The following is a 27,407-nucleotide window of genomic DNA, read 5'->3' as shown; positions in this document are numbered from 1 at the left end:
GCCTATAGCCTACTTTTATTTACCATATTTTTTGGACTATAAGTCGCAACTGAGTATAAGTCGCAACAGTCCAAAAATATGTCATGATGAGGAAAAAAACATATAAGTCGCACTGGACTATAAGTCGCATTTATTTAGAAACAAGAGAAAACATTACCGTCTACAGCCACGAGAGGGCGCTCTATGTCTTCAGTGGAGACTACAGGAGCACTGAGCAGTATAGAGCGCCCTCTCGCGGCTGGAGACAGTAATGCTTTCTCTTGGTTCATGTTTCTTAGTTCATTTCTCTCGGTTCATGTCAAATTAATTTTGATAAATAAGTCGCACCTGACTATAAGTCACAGGACCAGCCAAACTATGAAAAAAAGTGCGACTTATAGTCCGGAAAATACGGTAGTTTTGAATGGTTCTGTTTAAAAGTAGAAATTTCAAGCTTTCTGTAGATAATAGCTATAGGATATTTCTAATTTGTTTAGGTCTGTGAGGCGAGTAGCCTAGGCTACCTATACGCTGAGTTTCGGTTCATGTCTGAACGTGTTGTGATTTATACAAAATAATGAAACATGGATTAAAATTAATATAAAATTAATGCAAAACTAAATTTGTTTCAAAAAGAGGCTTTGTGTTTTCTGTTTGATGTTTTCTCTCTTTTCTCTCTCTCTCTCTCTCTCTCTCTCTCTCTCTCTCTCTCTCTATTTCTCTGTGTGTGTGTGTGTTGGACAGTGCTTGGCTTGTGTCCAGTGTTGAAGTTATTTGTTTATGAATAAAATACTGTTATTATAGTGTACAATTGCACTTTATTATTACACATTGTGTAGCTGTTCATTCTAAAGGTCCAGTCTGTCTTCTAATTTTTATGTAATTGTTACTCTTTGAAATATTGAGTAAATCCTATGGATCAAGGCCTGTTGTGATATCTTGATTAATCCAAGTCCTATGGTAGAGTTCCCTCTTACTTGAATGTAGCTCACTCACTTGCCCTAACACACATGCACACTCACATACACCTACAGAACCTCTCCTGACTTTCTCTTTCTCGCTCTCTCTGGTTCTCTATCTCTCCCTCCCAGTGTTGAAATTAAGTTATAATTGCCTCATTAAATTGTGAATAAATATGTTATTAATTAATTTTGGAAAGATATTTCATGTCTTTACTTGTCACTTTACTTAACATTTAAACACTGCTACAGTTGAAGTTTGAAGCCGTGTTGGTAGTAAAAATATTGTGATGGTAGTAAAATAGGTGGTAAAAAGGTAGTAAATTCAATTTAAGAATCTCTGTATAAACCCTGTAGTAGCCTATTACAGACTACTTAACATTATTATATTATCTTTAAATGAATTTTTAAATGATTATTATTTTAAATGATTATCCCTGTATCAGTAGGATACTCTACTAATAAAGTAGCGGTGGTAGAAGTATCAGTTCTATTTTAAAAGATGCAATCTAATCCTGTTTACATGAAATAAACCAGAGTAGGTTTGAGTTTATTGAGCTGTTGCTATGACAGCAACACCAGGATGAGCTTCGAAGAACCAACCAATCCAAGATAATACCAGATCATCAACAATCAAATCTGATTTAGCGATGTACGAAGAACCGGAACCATGTTGGAAAGGCGCTGTGTTCAAGGATACCACAGAAATACAATTCAGACCTTTTGTTGTGTGCATATCATTTTACCAAGGACTGCTTCTCTAATCTCGGCTTTTATCTTTGTTGGCTTCTAATCTTATTTATTTGGACTAACAAGCAATCCTAACCACAAGCTGTAAGTATGATTGATATGTTATGTGTACATTTTCAAGTAAGTGCTCAAAATATCAAGTAAACATAATACCTATGTTTTTGTGCTAATATATACCTAGTGCAGCTTTAAGTTTCCAATTAAAGCACAATATTACTTACTGAAGTAGTTCTGATTATTAACTGTGAACCCACTATTTCCTAAAAAATGTGTTGATTAATGTAGACTGTCGTTATTCTGACTGTGACAGTTATAAGGTTAATGCAGGAGAGACGAACAAGTTATCAGGCTGGTGCTCCTGTGATACAGCTGTTCTGCTTTCTGATTAAAAGTTAAGACAACATCTTTTGCCTGTCGTTTCTTTAAACATTAGGCACAGTTGACATTTTTTGGTTTTCAAGCTGTATTGTTTCATCACAGTTACGTTAGCACTCGGCCAACATATCCACCATTATTGTTTTAAGTGTTCAAAGTTTACCAGCTAAATTTTTGCTGTGGGCACAATTAGCTTGCATAAGTGTTTCTGTATTTTATGTCATTGTTATAGAACAGATTGGAGCACTATAGTATTGTTTTATGCAAAGGTGCTTTGCCAATGGTAGCAATCGCTAACTGGCTCAAGGACCTCTCTCTGTGCCAATCACAACAGGCCTGGCCAGCTGACCAGTCAGAGCAGAGTAGCCTTATGGAAGGGAGGGGTTTGCTCTGAACTTGCTTGGAACAAATCGTTTCAAAATCATTGGCTCTAAAATCAAATTACTCTAATATTTAATGTATATTCTGAGAAAATTACAATGTTAGATGCATTTAAACCTCTGGTTGGGGACTCAATATTAGCTAACACAATACTAGGACATTTTAAAATACCATATGACCTGCTCTTTAAAATGATCTTGATTTTGCACGCCATTGCAATATGCATATATTTCTAATATTTATATTTGTGATATTTCGATAATTTTGATATATCATGCATATCGTGCTAATTTACGCTTTGATTTGAACGAATCACGAATGCACATCCGTACAGCATTGCTGACACAGTAGAGCGTACGCTGCTTGTGTCTAGCAGATATTACATTCTGACGATGTCTTTCATATTTTTCTGGACCCTTGACAGAATAATTTACTTGGCAGTCAATGAGACGGTCCCAAGCCTCCCAGTTTTCATTCAAAATATCTTAAATTGTGTTCCGAAGAATGACGCTTTTACAGGTTTGGAACGACATGGGGGTAAGTGATTAATGACAAACAATTTATTTTGGGGTGGAGTATCCCTTTAAGAATTAAGTTATATCGAGACTGACCTGTGATTTATTAAGAAACTCTTGATGTATCTAAAAAGGAATGGCTAAAAAAGAAAGAAGAAACTTTAAAAACAAAAATGAAGGCAAAAAAGCAGGAAGAGAAATTAAAAGAGGAGAAGATGCAGGAGGTAAGATAAATCAAATGCTTAATTGAATTCTTTAGTAAACAATCCTGGAATTATTTATTCTATATTTATAATTTCTCTTCTAGGAAAAGCTTGCTAAAATTGCAGATGCTAAGGCCTCTTATGATGCCTGGAAAGAGAAAAAAATTGAAGTCATCAAAAAGAAATTAAAAGAAAACCAGGAGGCAATCAGGCAACAACAAAAGGAAATGGATAAAAAGCAAGAAAAAAAGGAAACAGCTAAACAGGTCAGTATTTTTCATTGATAGTAATTCAAATTTGGTTTATTAGCAAGAAAATAGGATGCAGCATGTTTTGTTGTTTTAGAATTTTTTTTTTCATTTTAGAATTACAGTCAATATTTTAATATATAAAAAATATTAGGGATTTGATATTATCATTAAGAATTTTTTTTCCATTTATCAACTGCACAAGGTCCACAAATTTAGAACAGATTATTTTATGTTTGCAAATGTGGTTTGTTGTACTGGATAGTAAACTGCACTCCATCCTTGTGAAACCTTTACTAAAAGTCTTATGAAACAGACACTTGTGGAGATATTCAGTTCACTCACTTCTATTTGAACTAGCATCTCTGCTTAAATCACACCATTACTAAACTGGATATTTTGTTTCAAAACATTTTAGATTCAGCATTTTAGCAATTTTAGCGCAAGTATAACTAGGCAGCAGGTGCAAGCCATACATTTTTGCTTCATATTGCGTCTTACTAGGGCTGTATGATTAATTGAACGCGATTATTGCAAAACGATTTTATTGCATGATTATAAAATCAAAGAAATCGTTCACAATGATGACAGCTGTTTGCAACGCTTCTCAATGAATATGGCTCTGGCAGGGGCAGACTGGCCATCTGTGTGATCTGGAGAATCACAGAACGGCCAGTACTCCAGGACGGCTGGCGGGCCACCCACCACGCACGCAGTCATCACCTCATTCAGACTATAAGTCGCAACTTAGTATAAGTCGCATCAATCCAGAAATACGTCATGATGAGGAAAAAAACATAAATCGCACTGGATTGTAAGTCGCATTTCTTTAGAAGCAAGAACCAATAGAAAACATTACCATCTACAGCGGCGAGAAGGGGCGCTCTATTTTTTTCAGTGGTAGGCTACAGGAGCACTGAGCAGCATAGTGCGCCCTTTCGCAGCTGTAGACGGTAATGTTTTCTCTTGGTTCATTTCTCTCGGTTCATGTCAAATTAATTTTGATAAATAAGTCGCACCTGACTATAAGTTGCAGGACCAGCCAAACTATGAAATAAAAAGTGTGACTTATAGTCCAGAAAATATAGTTAGTATGGAACATGAGAGGAGAGTTACTTGCTAGGGATGATGTTAGGAAGTGATATTCAGGTTGCTACATTTCTAATGATTACAGTAGTTAAAACAGCTAAACTTCAACATTTTAGCTGTAAAATGCCACATGCAGTAGCTAATATTAAGAAATATTTTGTGCTTTTACTTTAAAAAAATGTTGGTAACGTTACAGTTAATGCTTACAAACTTTGAAGATTTCTAATACAGAAGTTACATTTGTAATGGTGTATTTTCATTTAGATGTGATATTATTATTTGTGCAGTAAGATTAATTATATAATCTATTCCATGCTATCTTTTTTTTTTTTTTTTTATCCATTTCATCATTTGTTTATTCAGGTTGAGCTTAGACCAAGAGCAGAGAAAGACTCCAGCTCAACTTTAAATTAGCACCCCAAGTCAGGTAGTCACATCCTAGAGTTTTTTTTTTTGTCAAACCACCCTCAGAAGAAGACAAAATACCTGACAGTACAGAGAGTGTTTAAACTGAGTGTTTAAATCAACAATACACAAAGATGGCGCAGACAGACTGTTGTCGAGTTTCCACATTCCGATTGCTTTGGGCCGGGTTTAGTCAAAGTCCAGGGCCATTTTTTATTCCCAGTCCGTCCCTCCTTCATCTCTGAAAGCATGTGAAAATACCACATTTAATACAATTTTTACTCCAAATTCACTCCATAATGTCAGTCGAGTGTTTGAAATAAATCCTTCTGTGAGATGATATGGCTTCTTACACAGAATAAGACACACCACATATTTCATAGTATTCTAAGCAGTGTTAAAGGCATTGCTTTATAAATATACTTTATTTTAATGAAAATTATAATAATAAGAATATAGACCATATATTGTTGAAGTTCTGTGTTTATTAGTCAGGTTGAATCAATGAAAGCAGTTAAATCATGTGTTTATCAGCTACCGCTATTAGGCATTTCCTGCGTTTCTTCTGTGAGGCGTATTTGGAGTTCCCATTCAGTCAGTCACTCTCCCAACATATTGGGATATTGCTTCGATAGACCAATCTACTTTGATTGTGAACTCAACAAGCCAATGCACATTGGCATGCAATTATTGCATCCAGGTGCTGCTGATCACAGCATAAGTTATAATAAGGCAGTAGGTGCAATGCATACCAGCTTTTCGCTTCGGAGCCGAGCAGCAATATCATTCTGCTCTACTGTTTCTTTGAGTACTAGGATTTCAGTATGCTCTTGGAAGCTTTGTGTGGTGGTTGTTCCAGAGTCGATTGGGTTGTGCATTTTAGGCTGCACTACCCCCTGTTGTGTTGCAAGCAGCCATCTCCCCTATGCACCTCAGTTGTAAAAGAGCATTTGCTAAAGAGCAATGTTCTCTAAAAGAGCTCCACGGGTGTGTCTTTGTAAAGATAATGGATCGACTTTTTAAAGATGCAGTTTCACCGGTGCATTTCTGGGTGCGGTCATTATGGGTGATGGTCATGATCACTGCCTCACGTGTCTGGGCATTAAGTACGCTGAGGTGGCATTTGTGGATAAGTCATTGGCTTCTATACATTTTTACGTAAGCCATGTAGCATCATTAAACAAGCATTTAAGTTTAAGGTGTATTTTTTTATTTTTTTTTACCTATGGTTCTCTAACCATAAAAGCTGCTGTGTAAAAAGAGGTAAGGGTTTCTTGATTCTGTTTTGGTTGGAGGGGTAGGGGTAAGGGGAAGGGCCAGATAGCCAGATAACATAATAATCACTTGAATCTAGTTTGTGCTCACTGTTGTAAATGGGAAGCAGTTCCGGGGAGGGCAGCTTTGCGCATGCGCCGCTCAGAACCGCTCTCCACTGCACACGGAAACGCAGTGGAGAGATCAAAACAAAACAACAGTCACCAATTAGTCACTAATTAGTACAAAACGAGGATTTGTAAAGAAGAATTTTGGAGGATTTTGATATAAGCCAAGAGGAAACTGGTTTTACTTTGCTAAAGTAAGGAAACTTCTTTTGCTTCTTTTGATCCTGTAAACAAACATTGGTTTTCACAAGACTCACGGGCGCATGTGCAACATTGACCCCATACGTCATCCTCCCAGAACTGTTTTATGTGTACAACTGTTGGTGCAAGCTAGATTAAAGTGATTATTACATTTTGAAAACTTCCTTTGGACTGAAGGAATGCAACACCCATTGAGTGCAATGATAGAGCTTGAAAGAATAAGGACAATATTTGATATAACTCCGACTGGATTCGTCTGAAAGAAGAAAGTCATATAAACCTAGGATGCCTCGGGGGTTCATAAAACGCAGCCTAATTTTTATGTTTGTGTGAATTAATCCTTTAATGCAAGATATTTGAAGTGTATGTATACTTGCAATATCTACACTTTAGCACAATCAAATATAATTCAGTATCTATTTAGTTGGACCTCAGCACTACTTCCACACAATTCAATTTCAAAGTACAAAATTACTTGTTCCAGTTTAGGAGACTTTAAGTATACCAGTAAGTATATACCTAAAGTACAATTGCAGAGTATATTTATTAAGTGCATATATATGTAAATGTATTTTTAGTATACTTAGAATAAAATAAATGTATTTCAAATACATTTTTGTATATATATTTTTAACTAGGGTGGATATAATATATACTGTACTGCTAAATGCAATATTGGTGCCATCTTGCGCATAAATATATCACACTCTGAACATTATGAAAATCAGGTTTTTGAGAAGTGGAAAGAGGAGCATGACAGTATCCTTAAAGACAGAGTAAGGCAAAAGATACAGACTGAGAGAAGACAGAAACTACAGCAGGTCAAAGAGAAAGAAGAGAAGAAGATGGACTCCATCTCTGCATTCGCTGAATGGTAAGAAAGATACAGTACGTTTTATTACATACATGACACTATTTTATTTTTATAATTAGCACATTTAGTCATGCTCAAGTCACTCAAGCCATTATGTATTGTATTGTATTGATTAAAATGTAAATGTGCTCTCTTTCTAAAGCCTCAGGTTACAGACTGACATTAATAACTGTGCTGTTGTGCAGAACTTGACTTTCGTTAATTGCTTTACATATTACAGGAGTGACCAAAAGAAGGAAGTTATTGAAAAGAAGATAAGGGCAGAACGCAGGAAGGAGAAGATAAAGGAAGTGGAAGAGAACTATGAAAAGGAGGAAAAAGAAAAAATGGCCTTGGAGATGTATGAGAAATGGCTGGTATGTTACAGCAAATTTCTGCACAAGTTAATGAATAGACAACCTGCCTTAAAATGTACATGCTATTTTTCCATTAAAAAGTATCAATATGCTCTGTAAAAAAAGATTTAGAAAATAATACATATCCATGAAATTGCTGTTTATGCTTAAAAAGTTGTTCTTCTTAAAGGGTTATTTCACCCAAAAATGAAAATTATGTCATTAATAACTCACCCTTATGCTGTTCCAAGCATGTAAGACCTCCTTTTATCTTAGGGACACAGTTTAAGATATTTTAGATTTAGTCCGAGAGCTCTCAGTCCCTCCATTGAAGCTGTGTGTACGGTATACTGTCCATGTCCAGAAAGGTTAGAAAAACATCATCAAAGTAGTCCATGTGACATCAGAGGGTCAGTTAGAATTTTTTGAAGCATCGAAAATACATTTTGGTCCAAAAATAGCAAAAACAATGACTTTATTCAGCATTGTCTTCTCCTCCGTGTCTGTGTGAGAGAGAGTTCAAATCAAAGCAGTCTGGATATCCGGTTTACGAACAAATCATTCAGTACACCAAATCGAACTGAATTGTTTTAAACGATTCAAATCTCTAATACGCATTAATCCACAAATGACTTGAGCTGTTAACTTTTTTATGTGACTGACACTCCCTCTAAGTTCAAACAAACCAATATCCCGGAGTAAGTCATGTACTCAAACAGTACATTGACTGAACTGCTGTGAAGAGAGAACTGAAGATGAACACCGAGCCGAGCCAGTTAACAAACAAAACATTGACTCGTTCACGAGTCAAGAACCGTTTCTGTCAGATCCGTCTGATTCGTGAACCGAGGAGCTGATGATACTGCGCATGTGTGATGCAGCGTGAAGCAGACCAACACCCAGAGCGTTTGAACTGAACTGATTCTTTGTGGTGATAGATTCTGAACTGATTCTGTGCTAGTGTTATGAGCGCGGGTAAACCGAAGGCTTGAATCAAGGGCAATCATCGCAAATGATGCCATTACGTCGAGCGCAAAAGAACTGGTGAACCGTTTTCTTCAACCGGTTTATTGAATCGAACTGTCCGAAAGAACTACTGGTGATCCGAACACTGATGCAACCGGTTCTTCACTCGTGAACGAGTCAGTCTATTGTTCGTTATCTGGCTCGGCTCAGTGTTCATCTTCACAGCAGATCAGTCAGTGTACTGTTTGAGTGCATGCATTACTCCGGGATATTGGTTTGTTTGAACTCAGAGGGAGTGTCAGCCACATTAAAAAAAAGTTAACATCTTAAGTCATTTGTGGATTAATGCGTATTAGAGATGAGAATCGTTTAAAACGATTCAGTTCGATTTGGTGAACTGAATGATTCGTTCGCGAACCGGATATCTAGACTGCTTTGATTTGAACTCTCTCTCACAACAGACACGGAAGAGAAGACAATGCTGAATAAAGTCGTCGTTTTTTTGCTATTTGTGGACCAAAATGTATTTTCGATGCTTCAAAAAATTCCAACAGACCCTCTGATGTCTCATGGACTACTTTGATGGTGTTTTTCTTACCTTTCTGGACATGGACAGTATACCGTACACACAGCTCCAATGGAGGGACTGAAAGCTCTCGGACTAAATCTAAAATATCTTAAACTGTGTTCCGAAGATAAAAGGAGGTCTTACATGTTTGGAACAGCATAAGGGTGAGTTATTAATGACATAATTTTCATTTTTGGGCGAACTAACCCTTTAAGCTGAAAGATCAAACTAACTAAATCACCTGTCAAACATCATTTGCCAATTAATTGTTTTCATTATACAGATTATTATTATTATTATTATTATTATTATTATTATTATTATTATTATTATTATTATAACATGTGCTTTTAAAAAAAAATACATTAGTTGTCAATGAACATAATGTGAACACAATCTTTTGCTTGTTTTCCTTTGTTAGATTGATGTTGACTTTATATTGTCCTGCTCTTTTTATTACAGAAAAGGAAAGAGTTTAAACAAAAAAGAGAGAGAAAAGAAAAGAGGATACAGGCTATTCTTCAGGATGAGCCCCCTCCACCCTGGAGCCCACCTAATAAAACTATTCCATTTGGTAAATGAGCGTTATTTAATTTTTATTTTTAACCTGTTCTTTGACATTTGATATCACTACATTTCAGAAAGACTCAAACATAAATAAATCAAAATACCTTTAACCCTATAAAGCCTATATTGTATCATATTTGATATGCGAATTTCTAAGGCCTTTTAAATTATCAACATGATAAAAACCTTTACTGAAAAAAAGCATGTTGTACACAATATTCTGTGTGCCTTCATTGTTATTTTTAAAGCAAGTTTAAGGCTTTTTACTATAATTCTAATAATGTCCCCCTTTATCAGTGTTCATAAGGTAAACATAAGAATTACATAATTTTTCAGTATGAACACTTACTGGACTGAAGTAACTTGGGTTTATTTGTTTGTCCATAAATCATTTTATTTTTTTATTTTTTTTTAATAATTCTTTTAAATTGATCAAATATGATAGAAAAGGCTTGTAAAGCTGTCAATCATTGTATTGCATTGCATTATATGTTTTGCCCCCACAATAAAATTGACAGAGCTTTAATGATAAAACCTACAAAACATTCAAATACCCTCTTACTAAGACTTTTTTATTGGGAGATATAGATTGGTAAGTGATATTAATGTGCATTTTATATAAGCAAATATCTGTTGTTATACTCTTTGGCCATATATAAATATAGTATCAGCAACTGCACAAAATTGCATATTTTCCTCAGTTTGGGCATTTTAATAAAATTGAGGTGTTTTTCTCCTCAACTATTTGTTCCATACTCTCCTATATCATACAATGTGAGCCATGAAATGCCACAAAATATGGAAAATTTTGAGATTCCATAAAGTAATTTGTGTAAGACTTTTCTGAATGTGTTTTCATATATCACAGGCTTCACAGGAGTACTGTGACACTACATTAAATTTTCATTAAGATGTCTTTAAATTATAAAAGCAATTTTAAGATATTTGTATAAATATCACAAAGCTGGTCATAAACATAGCAACTAAAGTTAAATCAGTGCTGTCTATAGCATTGCATTATATGACAAACCTTTTGTTTAAAATAAATGTGTTTAATTGTTTTTGTAATAATGTGCTCAATTGCTTTTTATTAACTTATATTCACAAGTTTGGACCTTTTATTGTTTGTTCTGATGATAAACTTGGGTTCTTTTTTCCTATAAAACATATCTTGTTAATCATCAGTGTCTTGTATTACTTCTCCAGCTCCAGTTTTTCTGCCTTCTGAGTCAAGCAGGGTCCTTATACTTTGCTTAAGTGAGAGTTCTTTAAAGGTAGTCACCAAAAGTAATCACCTTCACAAAAGGGGCTATAATGTTTAAACCACTCATGGGTAAATCTAGGAACAAACTAGCACATTCACCCTACCAATCAATATCCAGCTATAGATAGTATAGTATAATAACCTTTATTTATCAATGTAGAAGGGAAAATTGCAATTTTGCAGCAGCAGCAAGGACCTTAAAGGAAAATTTGCTCAGTCACAGGTCATCCAAGATGACTTTGTTTCTTCATCAGAACAGACTTGGATAAATAGCATTACTTACCAATGGATTCTCTGCAGTGAATGGGTGCCATCAAAAAAAGCTGATAAAAATTTACACCGTAAACCACTCCAGTCCATCAAGTAATGTCTTTAGATTGTAGAAAATGTAGAAAATGTTTGTTTGTAAGAAACAAATCCATCATTAGGGAATTTTAACTTTAAATTGTTGCATCTGGCCAAAATACAAGTCTGCAGTTGCATGGATTACTTGTGGATTATTGTGATGGGTAAATCAGCTGTTTGGACTCTCTTTGACAGCACATGTTCACTGCAGAGGATCTACTAGTGAGCAAGTGATGTAAGGCTAAATTTTCTGAATTTGTTCTGATAAAGAAACAAAATCATTTACATTATCATTTTGAATGGCCTAAGGGTTTTTTCATGAAATTTCATTTTGGGTGAGCTATTATTTTAACATTCGAGAAAAATTGGCTATCCACAGAGAAGTAGGACTAATGTTAAGTTTATTCTTATTTGACCCATTGTGAAAAGACTGTTAAATAGGTTAATAGGCTTATTATTAAACCTGTTGTTATTTGTTTATTATGTGATAGGTGAACTAGGAAAATGTGGTGAACTAGGAAAAAGTGGCTAGAAAGTTATATGTAACTTTTAATTGTATATAATTGTGAATAAAACAACAACAACAAAAAACGAAAATCTTATACTGCTGGTTTTGCTTGTGACTTTATTTATATTCATTTTAGCAACACAAAATATCTCTTAAAATGACATTTATACATGTACCTAAATATCTGAGACCAGTATTGGTGCATTAGCATACTGAAGTGAGAATGCAGACAATGAAATATGGAAAATTCATAGAAAAAAACACTTCAACTTCACAGAATATCACTAAGCATAATTGATACACATTGTAAATTTAAAACTGTGACGTCTTATACATTAACGTTTTCAGTAGGCACTGTGTAATCACAGAAAGATACAAAAAAGTACAATACAATTTGGCCCAAGTTGGCTGAATTTAATAAAAATGCTACCCCTCCCCCTTTAATTTTCAATGATGCCAAAAATGTACAACTCTACATTAGATTCATTTTAGCACAACATCAGCCTAAAATGTGACAGCACATCTTTACTCAGCAGTATCATCCTTATCACTCTCATCAGAGCTTCATCCCAATCATGCATTTGCTCTGTTTTCTGGGAAACATTTGCACAATATTTGTACTGACTGACCATATGTGCCAATTCTCGGGGACATGCACTTTCTTGTCATATAATGATTACTGTACACAGCACAAATACCTGGTTATTTATAGGAAATGTAGAAATCCTTTGCAGAACATGTCCCTGGGAAGTGGCAAGTGTGGTCACCTTAACTGACATAAATCAGTACAACACAGTCCTAGAGACATACAGGAACATCTTTCAGTCTCACATTTACCTTGCTTGCAAATGCAGTGGACTACAAGCAACACACTTTCAGGGGCAAGATTTGTAGTCATCCAGTTCACCGTCTCATTCTGGCTGCCTTGTAGTTTGCCCTTTTGCAGTGTTGGTACAGGTCAACATAAGAATTGGAACCGTAAGCAATTTCTAGGTTCCGTTTCCGAAAATGTTTCTGGTGCGACACATGACCAAGCGCTGTGAGCAGCCTTCCTTGGTGTTCTCACAATTCGTCGTTTGCCATAAAGGATGTCACAAATCAAATAACAGAAATGCTGCCCTGCCTCTTTAATTACTGAGCACATTGATTCCAATAACGCACATTCCACAGATGCATCTTTAACTGCCGAACACATAATTTCCCACGACTGTACGCGCACTCGCGCCTTTGATAACTGTGCAGGTTGTTTTCATGCATTTTATATGTATAAAAATGTGGGAACCACTCATTGCATCACACCATCTCCTGACTGCATTATTATTTATAAAATATAGGGGCTTTATGGAGTGTGTGTATACATGGTTATAAGTATAACAATTGATTTAGGGAAATTAACAAGTGTACTAGCCCTCAAGGGAGAATTTGGCCAACCAGCTTATTCCTGCTTGAAAAGTCAACTTTGCAGCACATGCTGACTGATGGGCTAGCATTACTCAACATACATTCAGTGAAGGTAAAACAGCAAAAAAAAAAAAAAAAAAAAAAAAACATAATAATAATAGTTATTGTAAATGGAACCGAAATCTGAAAATTTCTAACAATACCCAACCCTACTTAATGAAGATCCGAATACTATTTTTTTTAAACAAACATTTTTTAGGTATAACTTTTTAGAGGTTGGGGGGGGGGGGGGGGGTATTAGCGGGATAACGAGTATATCTCAGGATTTCAATAAATCTGATAACGTATCAATTAGGTCCAACCAAAATTGTATTGTCTTTCTGGTGGCACCATGTATTTTGGCTTTGGTACATTCCAAAAGGGCAATGACCAGCAAGTATGACATCCACCTCAGTCTAATTGGGGTAGATGGATCCAACAACAATTTTAAGATAACCTTTTTAGCAGCGGTCAGTGAAGCAAACAGAATAATTTTTTGATTAACAGACAATGACAGCATAGAATCATCCAGCAAAAGAAAGAGCAGTGGGTCCTTTTGGATCTGAGTCTTCAGAAGATAAAATAAATAAATGTATGCATTTAGCAGACGCTTTTATCCAAAGCGACTTACAGTGCATTCAGGCTATCAGTTTTTACCTATCATATGTTTGCGGGGAATTGAACCCCCAACCTTGCGCTTTAGTGCAGATCTAAATCTTAAGTACAGGAAAAAGGAGAATCCTGCGAGAGAAAACTCATCCTTTAAGATTTGAAAGGACTTAATAATCATTAATCATTGTACAGGTCTTTTAAAGTGTAAATACCATATTCAAGCCAGCATTTGGAAACAAACGGTTTGTTACCAGTACAAAGATTATTATTATGCCAAATGAGTCACTGTAAGAATCTGAAGCTCCCATAATCTTTTCTGCTGCTTTCCGGGTTTTGATAGAATGGCATATAATTGGACCAAACTTTTCCAGAACATTCTTTGATATTCCAGTAAAGGGTATATCCTGTAGACGCAATGGGTAAATAATATTAGTTTCTAAAGCCCACCATGGGACAGGGGAGTCAACGTCTAGCCATGTCCGAAGTGGTCTCATCTGATATGCTTAATAATAGGACCAAAAATCTGTTCGGGATAAGCCACCATGAGGTTTTAACCTGTGCATAGATTTAAGGTGAGTTCTAGGCCACTATTCTATTCCACAAGAATTTTGATACTGCTGTATTGATCTCATTAAAATGCCAGTAGGTGGTGTCAGAGGTAATACTGAAAATAAAAAGCTTAGCCCCGGAAGTATATTCATCTTAACAGTGGATGAGTCAAACAGAATGGAGACCAACACAGAAGATCACTCTTAATCTGAGCATTCACTCTTAATCTTGGCTGAGCATTCAGAATTAATAGTTTTGACTGCTTGTAGGAAAAAGGAGCCAAACCAAGAATGCTCTAGAACAGACTATTAAAAGCTCCACTCAGTTCTGTCGAATGCTTTTTCTGCATCCAGAGAAAGGATTGCAGAGGAAGCTGTATATGAGTCTGGTTGTTGAAAAATATGAAGAAGCCATGTACATTGTCTGTAGAAAATCTCCCCCTTAGAAAACCTGAATGATCATAGTTAACCAAGTCTCCTGTATATCGATCCAACACAGCATTGAAATCACCCCCTATCACCACAAGACAGTCCTCTAAACTCACAAATAAATGTAATAATTATTTTTAAAAAGATAAATCGCTCTCCATAGGTGCATATACAGACATAAAAGCTTATTTAGTATTATTTAGGGAAACGACATAAGTGATTCAGCCTTCTTTATCATTACTTGATATAATGATTGAAAAAAATATATATATTACGCTTAGAAACTATCAGCACCCCATTAGTCTACAGCCAAGGAGGAAGAGATTACTTTAAAGTATTTATTTTGGAAGCGATGTACAGTACAGACAGCAAGAAGGCATCAAAACTATGAATTAACACGTGGAATTATATATGGAAATATATATGTAACAAAAATATAAAAATGAAAATATGTCATATTCTAAGTTCTTCAAAGTAGCCACCTTTTGCTTTGATTACTGCTTTGCACACTCTTGGCATTCTCTTGATGAGAATCTCCTTCAGTGTGACTCTACAATTTTCATAGTCATGAAAATAAAGAAAACTCTTTGAATGAGAAGGTGTGTCCAAACTTTTGGTCTGTACTGCATATGAACACTCTAGAAAAAAAAAAGCTCACTAACTTTAATGAACTAATTATAGTCTTAACCTTTTATGCAACCGGCCTTGCACAAATTCTACAAGCTCAGCTAAAGGTCAGACACACTTTATTTTAATGAAAATAGTGTAATAAATCCAATCAACTATTCACAGCAGTAACCAGAAAAAAATATTGTATTTATTCATAATGCCAACATTCATCAAGTTGTTCTGTCTGCATAATTATTCTTGTTCTGGTTCTCATTCAGAAATGTATTAATATACAAATTAAATTTAAACTGTACAAATTCACAATCAAGCATCGTCAGAGCTTAATAATAACATTAAAAAAAAAAACTACAGGTATAGGCCTACTTATACATGTTATGTATTAAAACAGTTCATGGTACATTAAAATTGATCATATCAATTAAATTCCATATCAGTGATCATAAACACTTCTGCTTAATACAAATATAAGGCACCTTTAGTGAACAGTACATGCAATCTGTAACTTTAAGCTACAGCAATATTGGTATATATATATATATATATATATATATATATATATATACTTTAGGTATATGGTTTAAGATGAAAAATATACAGTGTTGCTGTAAAAGCGGAGTTAACAGCTTGTCATGAATTATTTAAATGAAAGAACTTATCTTTTAACATATATCGAAGAAAACTAAAAACAAATTATGCTTAAACATTGTTTGACTCCATAATCAGATGTTGCATGTTTTCGAACTGCTGCACTGATGCATTGCATTGTGGTGTACTTGTCCCCTTTAAAACTGTGCTTTGTTGTTTAATGTGATGTAGTGAATGTGTCTCTCAGCCAGCCATCCACAGGATGAAGGGAATAAGGATTGTGGGTAATGTAGTTGAAGGTGCCAGGCCAAAGCACAGGATGTACATCACTCCTATTCCAACAGTTAAGGCCACACTTCTCTGGTCCCGAATGATGGTTTTCAGACAGTCACAAAACTGCAAAAGAAAATACATTAAGCATATCATTAACAGACCTTGTCCAAGTAAAACCAAAATATTGTTTTTTAAAGGATATAGGCTAGGCTTATTTATTCGTGATGCTTTCTGGGAAAATTGCATATTTTGTCGCGCTGGGACGTCTTCAGGAAATCCGAAATATAGTTTGAATGTAATTTTGTCAAAATTATTTTTTCATTGAATTATTATTCTGTAACATCTTGTCTATCATTTCTGAAATTATTCTGGGCAAAATGTACTTGTTTAGTGCAGAAAAATAGCTATTTACTGCAGCAAGTAGACTGTATTTTTTTCTTAAGAACCTGCTGCGGAGGAGCTTTCTCTTAACATCACAAAACAGTTAACCTATCAAAATAAATCATGTAATATATATAATAAAGGTGTATCAATGCACATTTCCCGCAAGTCCTGTGTAAACTATGGCACACAAGGTGTTTATTTATTTAGCTATTTGTTTATTATCGGCTGAGCGCAAGAAAACTACACAGTCTGAAGTAGCTGTCACGATCTCGCTCGTCTCTGTATGCTCAATTTCGGTGATGCCAGTGCCCTAAACGATGTTATATGGACTTTAAAATCCAGAGATGAAGGATCGGATGATGAAGTTAGTAAAGAGAAAAAGTCTATGCATAGGTGCGCGAAACATTTGCGCTGTGCTCGCCTTTCTAAATGTAAACTACAAGTTACAGTATTCATGCTACCTAAACATTCAAGGGGTGATCGAAATGTATGCCCATGGTAAACAACGGGAAGCTTTCCTCTTCAGGGTAACGTGTTTGTGTAAAGATGCAGTATAGCGTTGATGGACTGCTCTCCTTAAACCCGTGAAGTGAAAGTGAAACTCGTCGCTTTAAATCCATTATTCTCAAAATGTAATTCCTAGGCCTATGAGCCAACTTCAGCCATAACTTGTTACGTTCGAGCTACGGACAAAATAAAAACAGTTTTGGAAAGGGTTTGAACCCAGTTTTCATATGGCATCAAAACCTAAAATAGCACAGCAATATTAACATTTTCATAACATTGTATTAATCCTACAATATTTTGTTACCAATAATAATTCTGTGATATTTTAATAGAGCATAGTTTGTAGGGTATTATGATATTAAAAAAAATTATGTTAACATTTTTTTGACGCACTCACCTTCTCTGTCTGATGGCTCACAGGTGTCCCGTACCTGCAATATGTCACGAAATGTTCACAGTTATTCCATAATAAACTGTACGGAATGTCGCCGACCAGTTTCTCTGCTCTCCTCGCGACTACTTCGCTCACCAGTGCTTGACACTTAATTTTCATATCCATATCATTAACCATAATCTGAGCTCCATACGCGAAATCTTCAGCTGAATCTACACGTATACTCGCGTTTCGGTAAATACAGCCTAATATAAGTCTTTTGTTAGTGACGACTGGTTTGATCAGCTGCTTGTTTTTGGTTAATACTGGCATGATATCAGGCATCAGGTGCGCCACCCTGTTATCCCCCAAATAGATGCCGTAATGAATGAAGAGAGTGCGCTGCACTCCCAGAAGATCTCCTCTCCTGAGCACTGGCCATTTCACCGCGCGCTCCGACTCCTCCTGCCATAGACTTTTAAAAATATTAAAGTTTGAGAAAAGAAAGAATTTCTCAAATAGAAGCGTCAGCGAGTCTAGCATTTTTTATGACTTGTAGATTTCACAGACTTCACAGTTGATGGAGAATTTATATATAGCATGTGCTTCAGGACCAAGGAGGTCCTTGCATTTTGATTGGCTGGAAGTTACATTCCCACACTAAACCACTTTAATGCTGAACACTTGATTACACTGAAAATAAATGGTTATCATATCTTAAGGTTTAAAAGCTTTTATTGGCAAAAAACAAACAAACAATAATAATAAAAACAATAAGGATTCAATATGTACAGATTATGTATTATTTTCTATTCTCTCTCTCTCTCTCTCTCTCTCTCTCTCTCTCTCTCTCTCTCTCTCTCTCTCTCTCTCTCTCTCTATATATATATATATATATGCAAACCTTTTCTATCTTTACTGCGATAGACTTACTGAGACTTGTCATGGCACTTGTATACTGTTGTTGTTCTCTTGTTGGTCTGATTGTTCCTATTGTTCTCATTTGTAAGTCGCTTTGGATAAAAGTGTCTGATAAATGATTAAATGTAATGTAAATGTAAAATGTACAGTGTTGACCCTTGTTCTTCATAACCTCTGTAATTCGCTCTGGCATGCTGGATACAAGCTTCTTGGCCAAATCCTGAATGATGCATTCCATTCTTGTCTTATTAGTTCTCTGAGTTGATCACAATTTGTGGGCTTCTGCTTGTCCACTTGTCTTTTGAGGACTGACCACAGGTTCTCTTTGGGATCGAGATCCAGAGAGTTTTTTTTTTGTTTTTTTTTTTTTTATAAATGCATCTGATCACTCTAACCAATACTATAGAAACAATGAGAAGGAAAACCACAACATCTTATTATACAAACTTTGCAAAAAACTACATTTGTGTCACTGCCAAAAATGTTGTCCATGACTGTATATAAAAATGCTTTGTCTTTTTATTTTATTTTATTTTTTTGCACATAACTCAACTGTGTGAGTGTAAATGAACATTCTAAAGAAATCAAACATTTGTATGTATCACTGATTAAAAAGGCTTTCAAATCCATATATTTTGTGGCAACTAAATAGTACAAACGTTTTCATAGACTACATGTCTATGTATGATTTTGAGTTTCAAAACATGTGAAGAAGCTTATCCGGAACCATATTCCTCTCTGCTCAAAACATGTTTTGAAGTCCCATTTGAGCTGATTTTGTAGTCTAGTCTGTGAAACATGAGCCCCTTAATTAGAGTCAGGGGCTGATTATCCTCTAACAATAACAATTGCTGTTCTCATACACACTGGTCTTCCCAGGCTTCCCAGGCCTCTCCTAATCACCCAAAAGATTTCTGCAAGCGTCAATAGAAGAAGTGGTCTTAATTAGCAGTGGTGTGTAATAGCAGTTCTTTCCCATAATCAGGTCATTGGATAATCTTGAAATATTTTGTAGCCAGATTTGTCCAGACACACTTTATTTTTTAATCATTAGAACCATTTGCCCAGTCTAGTGCATGAAATCAGAATCACTATTCTTCCTCCACAATTTTGGTTCCAAGTACTATTTAACCTACATATCAGCGGCTAATCAAGGAAAAAAGGAAAAGAAGCCACCTTAAAAAAAACATTATGAGAATTTTTATCCACAACAATTAACACTAGCCTATTCTTTTTTACAATGTGAATGTATTTTTTTTCATTCAAGAAACTTAATTATATTGCATTTACAATTGTTACCACTTTATAATATGTATAAGTTTATAATATAAAATCAAGTAATGTAATTAGTTTAGAATAAATGTGGTTTTATTATCAAAGTTCGGGAGGAGCACATTCAGGTAATCATCCAATTTGGTACAAGAGCATCTCGTTTAGCTAATCATCTTAACTAGCACATAAGCGTGCATATATATCCAATCTTCCTACCTCCTTTCCCACGACAGTTTTTCGGCATTCACTCGTCTGCCTGATGTCAGAAATCGAACTTTTCCCTTCGGACAATGAGCTAGAAGCTCCCCAGCAAGCCACCGGCTCTAAAGCACGTTCCTCTGCTGGCCCCATGGCACCTCCTTCTCAACCCGGATGCAGCGGAGAGCCCCAGGCCTCAGCGCACGGGCAAAGACGAACAAGGCCTGATACGCACACAACTAAGCCTCGAAGTCTCCGTTAACCTCCACCATCGAGACAGCCAATTCAATCACCATCATCATCATTTGCATCGGCTTCACCATCCATCCCACCCATCCGATGCATCAAAGTCACGCCTCGTACACAGTCACAAGGGGGACTCTCCCTTCCGGTGCATCAGAGCCGCAGCTCCCTTTGGACGCAGCGAGAGTCCCTCCATCAGTCATGTTTCATTGCCTACTCCGCATCGGACGGGGCTCCCCTCCCGGTGCAGCAGACCCATCGGCTCCCTTCGGTTGCAGGGTCATTCTTCAGTCTGTCGTACTGAGTATGATGCATGCTTGGCGGTGGACGGGGGATCTCCCTCCCAGTGCAGCAGAGCCGTTGGCTCCCTTCGGTCACAGTGGGAGCCCTCCATCCGATGCATCAAACCAGGCCTCTTATTCAGTCGAAAGGCGGCCTCTCCCCTCCGGTGCAGCAGAGCCGCAGCTCCCTTCGGACGCAGCAAGAGTCCCTCCATCTGTTGCGTTTTTCTGCTTGTTCAGGATCGGACAGGGCTCTCCCTTCAGCAGGAACGTGGCCCCCTTTGGTCGCTATGAGAGCCCTCCATCTGATGCTTAAAATCATGCCTCATATCCAGTCACAACAGGGACTCTCCCTTCCAGTGCAGCAGAGCCGCAGCTCCCTTTGGATGCAGTGAGAGTCCCTCCATCTGTCGCGTCTTCTTGTCTACTCTGCTTCGGACGGGGCCCCCCTACCGGTACAGCAGACCCACTGCTCCCTTCGGTCACAGGGTGAACCCCCCGTCTGAGTTATGTTGCATGCTCAACGGCGGACAGGGATCTTCCTCCCGGGGGAATAGAGCCGCTGGCTCCCTTTGGTCGCAGCAGGCGCCCTCCATCCGATGCATCAAACTGTGCCTCGAATCTTCTTGCCTATTCTGCATCTGACAGGGCTCTCCCTTCCGGTGCAGCAGACCCACGGTTCCCTTCGGTCGCAGGGTGAATCCCCCCGTCTGAGTTATGTTGCATGCTCAAGGGCGGGCAGGGTTCTCCCTCCCGGGGGAATAGAGCCGCTGGCTCCCTTCGGTCGCAGTGAGAGCCCTCCATCAGACACATCAAACCACATCAAAGCCTAGCATCGCAAGGGGGACTTGCCTTTCTGGTGCCGCAGAGCCGCAGTTCCCTTCGGACGCAGCAGTCCCTCCAAAAGTCGTATTTCAGTTATCATCAATCAAGGCTCTCCCCTCCGGGGCAGCACTCCCGATGCAGAGTTGCGGACCCCCTACGGAGGCTGGGAGAACCCTCCGAGACGTAAAACCATGCCTCACATTTACCCGCTATGGGGGACTCCCCCTTCCAGTGCAGCAGATCCGCAGCTCCCTTCGGATGCAGCGGGAGTCCCTCCATCAGTCGCATCTCTTTGCCTTCTAAGCATCGGACTAGGGCGCCTTTTCCGGTGCAGCAGACCAACGGCTCCCTTCGGACGCAGTGTGAACCCCCCATCTGAGTTATGTTGCATGCTGAACGGTGGCTAGGGATCTCCCTCCCAATGGGGTACAGCCGCTGGCTCCCTTCGGTTGCATTAGGAGCCCTTCATCCGATGCGCCAAACCGCGGCTCGAATCTCATTGCCTATGCAGCATCTGACGGGGCTCTCCCTTAAGGTGCAGCAGACCCACTGTTCCCTTCAGTCACAGTGTGAACCCCCGGTACGAGTTATGTTGCATACTCGATGGCGGCCAGGGATCTCCCTCCCGATGGAGTACAGCCGCTGGCTCCCTTCAGTCGCAGCGGGAGCCCTCCATCAGATGCACCAAACCGCGCCACGTACTCAGCCACTAGAGAGACTCTCCCTTCCGGTGCAGCAGTGAAATGTGGTTTTATTAACAAAGTTCGGGAGGAGCACGATCAGGTAATCATCCAATTTGGCACAGGTGCATCTCGTTTAGCTAATCATCTTAACTAGCACACAAGCATGTATATAAATCCAATCTTCCTACCTCCTGTCCCACGACAGTTTTTCGGCATCCCTCCTCCACCCCAACTCCTCACTTCTAATCTATATATCCCAAATTAGGGATAGGGGGAGTTATTTGGGTTCGGACTATGCTCCGGGCCCGGAAACCCTCCCCCAGGACAGCATGCCAAAATATGCCTACTATTCGCCTTCAGATTAGATGTAAGGGTGAACTAGTGAATTCATAATTAATTGAAAATGTTACCATCCTCAGACCATCCAAGATGAAGGTGAGTTTGTTTCTTTATCAGAAAACATTTGGAGAAATATTACTCGCTCATGATTAATTTCTTGTTAACATTTTTTGAGACCTTGTTAAAGGGGTCATATGACATTGCTAAAAAGAACATAATGTTGTGTATTTGTAGTAATGCAGTGTGTTTATGCGGTTTAAGGTTCAAAAAACAATATTATCCAAAAAATGTACTTTATTGTAATTATTGTTGGTCCTCTATGCACTGCCTTTCTGAAACGAGTCGATGTTTACAAATCTCATCGTTCTCATCGTTCTGATAAGCGAGGTATACACTGATTGGCCAGCTATCCAGTGCGTTGTGATTGGCTGAATACCTCAAGCATGTGACGGAAATGTTCACCCATTAATATACTGTATAATATACTGATGCCTTGTATCTTAACATACTGTGTGATGCCTGGCTCGACATGACAAAAACAATAAAACACATTATATACAATGCATTTGTTGCATCCAGTGGTGACATATAGAGCTGAAGATCTTTGCCCAAACCCGATGGGACCCAACGGATTTGTTTGGTTCGGGCTTAAGAGTAAGTTGCACGCTGCGCGTGTCTCGCTAGCACTTTTTGTTTTGTTTTGTTTGTTGTTTGCGTAGCGTCTACCGTGCCTCTTTTCTACGTTTGCTTGGACATTATTATTTTCATTTCCTGGGGATTTTTAATGTGGATATAACACGGACACTTACAAATTCCCAACTCATCACAGGCACTCAACCAACTTGTACAACTCATACTACTCTGCGCGATCTTCGTGCTACTACGGTACCTTCTACATAGGTGGCTGTAATAACAACAACAACGCTGTCGTCCCGGGTACAATACCCCCGATGCGGAGATATGCCGAGGAAAACTAATAGCGCAATAATGGAGGAGGAATTGGAAAACATAAAAATCTCTCTGAACACCTTGACAGCTGAGATGCAAAAAAATTCAATGCAATAAACGACCATAATGGAATTGATGCTTGAAGTGAAAGAATTAAAAAAAACAAAACAAAGAAAAAAAACAAAAAATAATTACCCTGGAAAACCGACTGGCGGATTTGGAGCAATACACACGAATTAATGACCTCATCATATGGGGTCTGGATGTCAAGCCGCGCTCCTATGCCAGAGCAGTAGCGTCAGGTGGAGGCGAACCAACTGACCAAGACTTAGAGTCAGTGGAGCAACAAGTGGTACGGTTCATGAATAGCAAAGGGATTGTCTTGGACAGTAAGGATATTGAGGCCTGCCACCCGCTGCCTCGCAGGGACAAACAAGTCAAACCAAGCATAATACTGAGATTGGCAACTAGGAAACAAAAAATCGCACTACTCAAGCAAGGAAGAAACCTGAAAGGGACAAATGTGTACATCAACGAACATTTGAGAAAGAAAAACAGACAAGCACGGTGTAACGCAATTAAAAACTCCATATACATCGGGAAGAAGGAGGCGGGAACCAGCGCACAATCAAAACATAATTTTTAATATTCAAAATAAACACAAAACGGCACACCAGCCCCTCACGAACGACTGGTGCGCATAAAATAATGTCCCAGGCCTGGTCCTCTCTCGTCCTTCATGGTCGTCGCTCCAGTTTTATATCCTTCCATCTCCTACGTGGGACTCGATACTGGCGGTGGGGCGCAGGTGCAGCTGATCTTCAGTCACTACACCTGGCCTCACTCCTCGTTCCCACGCCTCTCGGCCCCGCCCCACTCGCACATACCCCCATCGCCCCTCGCAGGCCGGGGGGTAGTCCCGAGACTGCGCTCTACTCCCACCCCCCACCCCTCCCTCCCTCCGGGGGGGGCCGCTCACGGGGACCTGCGGGAACCTGGGGGTAGGACAGACGAGGCATGAGAAAAGGAGATGGAAGGAGGAGCGACAAGGACGAGAGAGGGGAGAGAGGAAAAAAAAAAATATTCCGGTTCCCAGACGCACTGCTGCTCGGTCCTCCACCAGCTGGGTGATCTCCTCCGCGGTGCCTGGCAGTGGCACTGGACGGCCCTCGGCTCCTCCGATTTTGGGCAGTGGCAGGAGTCCCCCGTTCCCTGCCCCTCCGGATTCCATCACGGAGGCGGCAGGCTCCGGCCCCCTGGCGAACGGCGCCAAATCCTCCGCTCCCTCACGGACGGCAGCCGCCCCTCCATATCGTGGGCGGCCGGCAGCGAGCTCGCCCGTCCCCGGCAACTCGCTACAGCCCACCGCCTCGAGCGTCCATGGCGGCACATACTTCGCCTGCTCGAGGGCACCGCGGATTCACCACAGCGGTGAGGGATCTTCAGCAGCGCGTCCCTCCTTCTCCCGGGTTTCGGCACCACTGTAACGCAATTAAAAACTCCATATACATCGGGAAGAAGGAGGCGGGAACCGGCGCACAATCAAAACATAATTTTTAATATTCAAAATAAACACAAAACGGCGCACCAGCCCCTCACGGACGACTGGTGCGCATAAATAATGTAGCAGAAATGAGTCAAATCAGACAAATCAAAGAGTCTATCAGAGCTGTGTGCATTGAAACATGAGCTGAATTCCTCAGGAAGTCATAAATCAGTTCTAGTGCCACAAGAACCAAGCAAGATAACCAACCAACCAACTTGTTCACACAACAGCTTTCAACATTAACACCAATAGAACAATTATTGACAATTTTAATTCGAAGAAGAGATTGTCAAATGTATTGTTCGTGATTGGAATGCAACGCTGGACATCACATGTAAACCCAGGAGATCAAGTTAAATACTTGCATTGACTTCCCCCCCCAGCCAGTGAAACCAGACTGAAATTCCTAAGGGGGAAGGGCTTTAAACCTTTGTCTTCACAGAAAAGTCCTTTGCCAGAGAATGGCAAAGAAACCCTTTTTATACATTATATATGGACCAGAATGAACTCAAAAAAGACTTATGAATGAATCATTCCATTGCTTAACTCCATATTCATTTATGTGTAACCCACACATTTGACTATCATGTATAATCACTTATTGTGTATGTCTTTTGATAACTATAGGATACCTAGTCATGTCTAGTATTCAAATAATCGCATTTTCTTGCTTGATATTGTCCTGACAATCATTTATTTGTAAAATATATCATAATCATGTTATAGGAATCATGTCCAAAATTAGACCCTGTGAGGCAAGAACCACATGCTTGGTAAGATAAACAAATGATTTATGATACCCACCCCAAGAACATATCTGATTGGTCAAGGCAACATTCGAGGGGTGGCCAACAAGGACGTTTTAAATACTTTGGACCCCATGAAATTTTGCTTTTAGTCGGCTTTTAGTTCTAGTCTAGCTGCTGCTATTAGCCATGTCGGCTTTTAGTCCTAGCATCGCTTGTGCTATCAGTCATGCCTTGTTTTTTTAGTCTGCTTTTAGTTCTAGTCTAGCTGCTGCTATTAGCCATGTCGGCTTTTAGTTCTAGCATTGCTTGTGCTATCAGTCATGCCTGCTCTTAGCTTTTAGCTTGTAGCTTTGCTACCTAGCTTTAGCTTGTAGCATCTAGCCATGCGGTAGTCATCATTGTTCTTTGAGCGCGGTTCCAGCGTGCCTGCCTGCTGCTACTATGAGAAGGAACACAACCTAGTCTCGTCAAACTTTATTTCTTTTCTTTTCCGTTTGAGAGTTTCGTGTTCTGAGTTAAGTTTTGTAACGTCCATTCAACTTCAACCAGCGAACACGACTCTGCACTTTCAGCCAACGCCCAACAACCACGGGCTTCCCAAGACATCACTTCAGAGACTGAACTTCCAGCCAATCAACGACCTCGGGATAGCCCTTTCACCGAGGCTCCTTCTTCACAGGAGATGCAAGTAACTTTACCTCCAGACTGTGACCTTTACTGGTGTATCTAATATAATTTTAACCTCATTGAGGAACTCAATGCGAGCGCTAATTACGTGATTGATGGTTGTTCATGTTTATGCAATTTAACGTATTGCTGTTAACTTGGGATTCCATATTTCCATTCTCTTAAACTCATCTTTCCCTAACTTTTGACCTTCCTGCAACTTGTGTGAATGTGTGTGTGCGTGCGTTTATGTGTTAGATTAGTTTATATGTCTTAGATTTATCTAATAAAGCCTTATTCATATTGAAAAGAGAAGTATCTTGTGTTTTGTGCTTACAAGTTAATGTCTTAAACTGTCGATCTTGTTACTGTGCTAATTGATAGTGTTTTCACTATAGTTTGGATATTAGTATCCAGCGCAGATTTGATGTTAAACGGCTCGTTCACTGAACCGCAGGCGCGTCTCCGTGAGCAGCCGTGAAACAGTGATTCTGTTCAAATTCCCTTTAAAATCTTAAATGATTCCCTTTGAGCTAAATTGACCTGTTTCCCTTACAATAAAAAGCAAACACATAAAATAATGTCCCAGGCCTGGTCCTCTCTCGTCCTTCATGGTCGTCGCTCCAGTTTTATATCCTTCCATCTCCTACGTGGGACTCGATACTGGCGGTGGGGCGCAGGTGCAGCTTATCTTCAGTCACTACACTTGGCCTCACTCCTCGTTCCCACGCCTCTCAGCCCCGCCCCACTCGCCACATACGGCAACTTCGCAAAGAAAACAAGATCCAGGCAACATGGACATCCAATTGCAGGGTGTTCATCAAATTGAATGGATCTCCTGAACAAGCTAAAGTTCTGCTGATTAAGGAATGCTCTGAACTGGACCAGTACAGATAAGGTAACAGATAACCAAACTTTCATTCACCATGACAGACATTCTAATTAACGACTCGTCCTCATCTGACAATGAAGATACAAGTGATATTCAGGACTCAGAGTTAGAAATATTTTCAAATGGGGAGCACAAACCAATGAATATGC

The 27,407-nt window shown here is 38.8% G+C and overlaps 2 protein-coding genes across 3 annotated transcripts in view; one reads left to right on the top strand and one right to left on the bottom strand.

Annotated features, from left to right (window-relative positions):
- Positions 1 to 10,990, top strand: part of LOC127949634 (microtubule-associated protein 9) — a 40,216-nt gene extending 29,226 nt beyond the window's left edge. For both annotated transcript variants that reach the window (XM_052547069.1, XM_052547068.1), the window contains exons 10-14: positions 3,094 to 3,183; positions 3,267 to 3,428; positions 7,216 to 7,361; positions 7,582 to 7,717; positions 9,693 to 10,990. In XM_052547069.1, the coding sequence (XP_052403029.1) occupies positions 3,094 to 3,183; positions 3,267 to 3,428; positions 7,216 to 7,361; positions 7,582 to 7,717; positions 9,693 to 9,812 (654 nt within the window). In that variant the 3' untranslated portion in view covers positions 9,813 to 10,990. The remainder of the gene's footprint in view (positions 1 to 3,093; positions 3,184 to 3,266; positions 3,429 to 7,215; positions 7,362 to 7,581; positions 7,718 to 9,692) is intronic.
- Positions 10,991 to 16,343: 5,353 nt separating this feature from the next.
- LOC127949611 (lecithin retinol acyltransferase-like) lies at positions 16,344 to 18,253 on the bottom strand. The gene is made up of 2 exons (XM_052547047.1): positions 17,720 to 18,253; positions 16,344 to 16,554 (listed from the first exon to the last, which is right to left on the bottom strand). Exons 1-2 carry the CDS (start codon positions 18,236 to 18,238, stop codon positions 16,402 to 16,404), a joined length of 672 nt encoding a protein of 223 aa, XP_052403007.1. The 5' UTR covers positions 18,239 to 18,253; the 3' UTR covers positions 16,344 to 16,401.
- Positions 18,254 to 27,407: the final 9,154 nt, after the last annotated feature.

The sequence above is a fragment of the Carassius gibelio genome, chromosome B1, assembly GCF_023724105.1.
Source record: "Carassius gibelio isolate Cgi1373 ecotype wild population from Czech Republic chromosome B1, carGib1.2-hapl.c, whole genome shotgun sequence".
In the NCBI taxonomy this organism is placed as follows: Eukaryota; Metazoa; Chordata; class Actinopteri; order Cypriniformes; family Cyprinidae; genus Carassius; species Carassius gibelio.
Note: the sequence above shows the minus strand (reverse complement) of the source record. Positions and strands in the feature narration are given on the sequence as shown.

Excerpts from the sequence above, each read along its gene's own strand:
- LOC127949611 (XM_052547047.1), bottom strand. The coding sequence starts at position 18,238 with ATGCTAGACTCGCTGACGCTTCTATTTGAGAAATTCTTTCTTTTCTCA. Across the intron at positions 16,555-17,719 it reads TGAGCCATCAGACAGAGAAG|TTTTGTGACTGTCTGAAAAC; the intron begins GTGAGTGCGTCA and ends TTTCTTTTGCAG.